The sequence below is a fragment of the Wyeomyia smithii genome, chromosome 2, assembly GCF_029784165.1.
Source record: "Wyeomyia smithii strain HCP4-BCI-WySm-NY-G18 chromosome 2, ASM2978416v1, whole genome shotgun sequence".
NCBI lineage: Eukaryota > Metazoa > Arthropoda > Insecta > Diptera > Culicidae > Wyeomyia > Wyeomyia smithii.
In genome coordinates this window covers 74,187,782-74,193,781 of record NC_073695.1, presented here as the reverse complement: position 1 = coordinate 74,193,781, position 6,000 = coordinate 74,187,782, and the positions used below count along the sequence as shown (strand labels likewise).

General features: G+C 39.5%; 2 protein-coding genes across 2 annotated transcripts in view; both read left to right on the top strand.

Annotated features, from left to right (window-relative positions):
* The first annotated feature begins 1,795 nt into the window (after positions 1-1,795).
* On the top strand, positions 1,796-2,821 carry LOC129724453 (uncharacterized). The gene is made up of 2 exons (XM_055679383.1): positions 1,796-2,497; positions 2,553-2,821. Exons 1-2 carry the CDS (start codon positions 1,841-1,843, stop codon positions 2,745-2,747), a joined length of 852 nt encoding a protein of 283 aa, XP_055535358.1. The 5' UTR covers positions 1,796-1,840; the 3' UTR covers positions 2,748-2,821.
* Positions 2,822-3,292: 471 nt separating this feature from the next.
* LOC129724517 (tetraspanin-9) overlaps positions 3,293-6,000 on the top strand; it is a 41,769-nt gene continuing 39,061 nt past the window's right edge. Inside the window, exon 1 of the mRNA XM_055679477.1 lies at positions 3,293-3,956. The gene's annotated coding sequence lies outside the window, so the exon portion shown is untranslated. The remainder of the gene's footprint in view (positions 3,957-6,000) is intronic.

Here is a 6,000-nt window from a genome sequence, read left to right as displayed (position 1 = left end):
TAACATTTTTCGTTTATGCTCGATGCTCGTTTTTCTTTTTATTTCGAGGCTTTGTAAACTAACAGAAGTTACCTATGATCGTTATAGTGATTCAAATTTGAAGTATAAAGGTCGCTCCATTAAGTTTCGTTATAGCGTCTCTACAGCACGTGTTTACTCACAATTTTCCTTTGTTTAGTCGATCAGCGATTCTCGTTGTGTACGTTTATTGTTTGAGTTTCTTTCTATATGTTTTAACTGTGAGTTATATTCAAAAGTTCTTAAATGTGAGTCACGAGTTTAAGTTTTGCGTGAAGCGGACGCCAACCGCGTCAAAGTCGCTGAACATCGCATGTCTGATATCGCGAAAGAGCAGGCGCAGCCTTACATCAGATAACAAAGAGGAAGAAGAGGAAAATAAAGCCCAGAAATGACAACTTTACGGGGCAGGGATAGCTGACTGAAGGTAAAAAAATTATTAGGGGCTTAATTATTGCGATTCTTAAGATTTATAGCATTTTGCAACTTTAAACGCGTTTTTCTCAAAACCATGTTTTTAAAATCCGCGAGCTGTAGAGCTTAAAAAGTTTACATCCGATTGACTTGAAATTTAAACTGTAGCTTCTTCATTAGATTATCTAGTGAAGTACACACGATTTTAGCGATTGATTAACAACAACTAAAGTTATAAACAATTAAAGTCGATTTTTTTTGTCGAAAATGATTTTTTTTCTTCAAACCGTTGCCATTTTGCGAAGAAAAATTCTAAAAATTTAATCATGTATACTTCACTAGCGACACTTATGCAGATAATGAAAAAAAAAAAATTGTTTTGGTTGTAGGTGGCGTTGGGCACGACTTCTACTGCTCGCCGCAAAAGAACTTAAAAAAAAGCGGTTCGCAGCAATCGCTGTACAGCCGCCATTTAGTAAAAAAATGGCAACGATCTTTTTTTCTATTCTCCAAGAGTTGCCTAATCCAATGATATATTATTTATAAACGTCACATCCAAATGTCCTTTGAAAAAATCATGAAAAAAACCTTGTTTTTTTGAGCATTTGGTAGATATTACCCCTTAAGTACATGTAATGATGCTAATGTCTTCCGCAAAAGTACAAGTTGCACAGCGTGGGAAAAGTACCCAATTTTGTAGTTTTTTTGATACGCTATAATTGAACTAGTTCAGAGTAAATGAAGGTGAAACAAGTAATTGAGCCTTTTGGATTTGCCATTCGGAAAACCATGATTTGTAAAAAAAGTTCAAAATGTTTTCTCTGTTGACTAAATTTTCAAAACAAGTAACAACAAAACAAACTATTATAGTTTTATGGAAACGAAACGAAACTTTTAGCGAAAATCTATAGAAAGTGGTCGAGTTTTTTTTTCGTTCGCTCAACCAAACATTCGGAAAACACGCACGGCTGTTGTCCTTGCCTATTTAACGCGGGCGAAAACAGTTCTAAAAAAACTTCGACGCAGTTGTTGTAGTTAGTATGAGCGATCTATTATTCTCTGGATAAATTAAAATGTTGGACGAGGGAACGATGAATTTCACTATTTTAAATAATTCACGAGATTTAGATAAAACATGTTTATATTAGCAACTCTCTACAAAAAATATTATAATAAACTACTCGGTTATTCCAATAGTAAATTTAAAATAGGTTTGTAATCCTTTGAGTGTTAGAATCGTTGGAAAACTGACTGTTTCTAGCTAAGACAGCTTTTGCGTCACAACTGGTGCCATTCATAGTTCAAACAATCGAAAGACTCGGAACGATATAAAAATGCCTTTTATGAGCGACTCTGTTATCAGTAGTTTATTGGCTTTCGCACGGAAAGAAAGTAATCACAAACGAAAATGCTGAGCCGTTGGTTGACGATCGTTTGCTTAGCTGGCTGCCTTGGAGGAGCCTTCTCACTGTACGCTCCCATTTCCGTGGGAGCAAATGGAATGGTGATTATCGGACGGCTCGCGCAACAAACTGCTACAGTGCTTACCACCTACAACAACACACTGAATTCAGCCCGCTCGCAGATATTTGTCAAATTGAATGATCTCATGGGTTGGGTGAACATAACCTACACAGCGTTGAACAAGACCTGGGGTGCAAATCAAACTTCTATGCCAGATATCGCTCAGAGTCTAACGCAGTTCAACACAACTGTGGGATACGGGGAATCGTCCGTCACCTCGATTTTTGCGGATGATTTGGCTGATCTTACCCAGGCCCTGGATCAAGGTATTAGTCCGATTTTGCAGTACTACAGAATGTTAATGCAGCAAATGGCCTACACAGCCAATGTTGAGAACTGTACGAACCGTAACGCCAGCCAGATGTCAGATGTTCCAAATCACCTGTACAACTTGGCGAACTGTCTGCAAATGGTTACGAACTCAATAACGACGACACTTCCGACCGTACTTAACATGATATCGGTTGTGAAAAGTGATTTCGTTTCGTTAGTCAACCAGTTACAATCCTGCAATCCTCTGTCAACTACATGCCAGAATTACGTAAGTTATATAAGCAGGAGTTTTCTACTAGGAATTTGAATGTTTTTTTTTATAGTATTTCGAACAGATCTATGGAGAGTACAGTGCTGATATGATGATGCTAAGCATGGTGATGCAATACATTTCGAAAGCTTTCCAAGATGCCTCAGGCCGCAACCGATTGTGTTCTTCACTCGTACAATCTGATATTCAAGATACTTTGAATAACTTGGATAATACGTTTTCATTGTGTGCCTGGCCTCCGTCGTAAAAGAATCTAATCGTCCGAACAATAATAGGGTACTGTAGTTAATGTCTGCTATGTAATAAAACGAAAATTTGTTTTAAACTAAACAATTTTAACTAAAATATTTCGACAGATGACTTGAACTTTTAGATCGATTTCCACAGTTGACCCTAAGTCATGTAAAATATTATTACTGCATGTTCTGCGTTTCAATACATTCTCTTAGCATACTCTCGCTTTGATTGCCGCCAAACGATGTGAGAACTGACACATTAATCAAGAACCGCTGGACACGGCTGTCAGTGGTACTGAACCACCCCCTTTGCACCCACTCTCACCTTTGCACTGGTCGACTGTGATAGCGAGATGCGCGTGAGTTGTGCGCGTTTCACTTTCAATCACGTTCCCGCTGGTTTAAAAGTCATAAATCAACGTGAGCCACAGCTATGCGGTACTCAACTCACAGTCGCTGTATGTCTCTCTTTCTCCCATGGGTGCATTGGATGATTGCTGGTTGGGGCCGCGGCTTTCTTTCTTCCGTCCATACCACCCCAGCACTAGTCCAGTTGAGTCGTGGGATCAGCTGCTAGCGCGTTAGTTCCCGGCTGGCAGCGGTGAAGATCGGTTGATAGACAGTTTCGGTTCACTGAGCTAAAACTCCGGTGGTGAGCAGTTGCAGGTTTAAGGGAAATCTAATCGCATCTCTTAGATCCGTTGGAGTGACCAGACGCGTAGTGATGTAGAAAGTTTCAGCGGGTTCAATGGGTTTGAGTGCGAATTTATTGAAGGAATTTATTGAATAGAAGTTGAAGCAGCGTCGGGGATTATCAGCAAATTTGCAGAATTGAAAACGTGACGTGATCGATTGAAAATTCTTCGAAGTGTTTGAATGAGAGTGATCATGGATTAGGAAAAGAAACAGTCACTCCCGCAGCTCGCTTCACTAGCTGGTTAGGGGTGGTCTAGTTCGATTGGCACTGTGTCATTGTGAGTGACTGGGGGGTGAGCAGTGTGCTCTACTTCTGGACAGATCCATGCTAAGATCCAAACACTGGAGAAAACGAAAGTTGGAAGTGGGACCGTGGAGGAGAGATCATACTGTATAGCAGTGTTTGATCCAGAATACCAAAGTCGTTGCCACGTGAAGAGGCGAAAAGACAGCGTTGGTTGATGCCATCGGCGGGAAGTTGGGTGGATTCGTAATTTTACTTCTGCTACTACTACCAAGAAAAAGTAAGTGATTTAATGTTAACCGTACGATACAGATTTTGGAAAGCATTTTCGTTGTGATGTCGGATGCGGCATGGGAATTTAGTTAATTGTCCAAAAACGTCGGGGCTGTAAACGGTAATCTTTTGAACGGCGTTATGGCTTGAATAAAAGCCAGTCGTTAAAATTGACAGCACAAATTTATTGCATTTCAGTCTCGCTTGTGGCGAGTGTGATTAAAAGAAACTCGCATTACTTTGTTTTACAGGCTGTTTAAATCTTCCATAACAGCAAGGAATGAGTGATTTATTGAGTGCTTGGTGACATAAAAATGTTGCTTCGTCAATTATTCTCACCGGTCTAATATGAGAAGTCAGCCAATTTGATTAGACTTGATGCTGCTCGCTTATCTTCCGCCAGCTAAGGGTTATTGATTCCATCAGGTGACGCGAAGCCGGGATGTTATTAACCCTCTAGTGCCCAATACCGCCATTTGGCGGGCTTCAGTCGAAGTTTTGAAAAGTTTCAATATGTACTTAAAAAGTGTTTATAATGATTCATAGTGATTTTACCGAAGCCCGTTTAGAAATTAACTTGGGCACTAGAGGGTAAATGCGTAAGCTTGGGTCATGTGTCGCCACAGGGCAATCAGCTGTCAGGTGAAAGGTATTGCATGGATTCTTTCGTTGTGTGGTAAATAGAAATCCGTTCATTGACTTCCGAGCGTACGACTACTGTGTATGATTTTCATGTTAAGTTCAGTTTCTCTGATTTTTCGTACCATTTTGCATCTTTAGGCTTGTACAAATGTAATTTTATTTATTTACCCCGCCGAAAACCGTCGATCGCAGGAAGCAATCAAGCTGGATATGTAGTGACGGAGGCGGGTATTGTTTGAGGATCTTACCAGAAACCAGCTTTCGGAATTCTTTCCAATCATTTTCACTTTTCTTGTGCTGTTTTCCTTTATGCTTCCTCTGGTTTCCCAGATATCATTCAATATGCCGAGCTTACTTTTCAATGGCTCCGAGGGGTGGGTGTTTATAATTTTGAGGTCACTGGCGACCGAATTATCGAGAGCGTACAGTTTGAGTTGTTCTGTCAGAACAAGTGGAAGCATTGTAGCAGTTTTCTGCACGATTTGAAGAAAATGCAATGATGAAAAGCTTTTTCTCACCGCAATCCTTGAAACCATTGTCAGCCGGATGCTCCATCTGCAGAGAAATCACAAAAAAAGGTAATTCGAAATAGCTCTTATCTCCGTCAGTTCCAATTATTTATGCCAAGGTTCCGCATATATATCTTGCTTAAGCAGTTCGGGTACATCAATATGCAACATCCTGACTCGACGAAGATCCCACCAGATGCTGGACAACTGTCGGTTCATTTCACTCAATTTTCCTGCACTCCAGATTTGATCTTTATTCCCGACGCTCGTCGAATGCTAAATAGATTATATAAAACAAACATTGATATGAATGAAACCCAAGGTTTTCCTCATTGTTCTCGCCTTTGACCTTAAACTAAACATCTTCACATAGTTTCTTGGAAGATTTTGGACAAGTCGAAACTTTTTCAAAGACAGACGGTTTACCATGACGGTTTCGCAAAACGCATGTGTCATCTTGTAGAATGAAATATGATTTGGAAAAGATCAGTTGATAATTTAAAAGCATCCGTCATTTTACTCCGTGAATTCGAACGCATATAGTCAGCTACTGCCGCATCCACAGAACTTGACGAGGACTCTTTGTTCAAAATAATTTTCAAATTTGACGCTCAAGCGAATTTGCACAGTGGTCCAGGAATACAATCTAGTGGAACAGAATTAATAACTCTCGATCGTGTTGGTTTTTTGAGATAGTGTTTTTGGCAATGTTCATGAGAATCATCAAGGAATATTTTTGTATGAAAATATTTGTACTAAACGTGTACTAAACTAGCACTTATTTTTTTTCTTCATTTTTTCAATTTAGGAGGATGGTTCCTTCTAAACAGTTGTTTATTAGTCAATAATGTAAATTTCTTCCAAAGTCACAACTATTCAAAAAGCCATAGTGTATGAGAT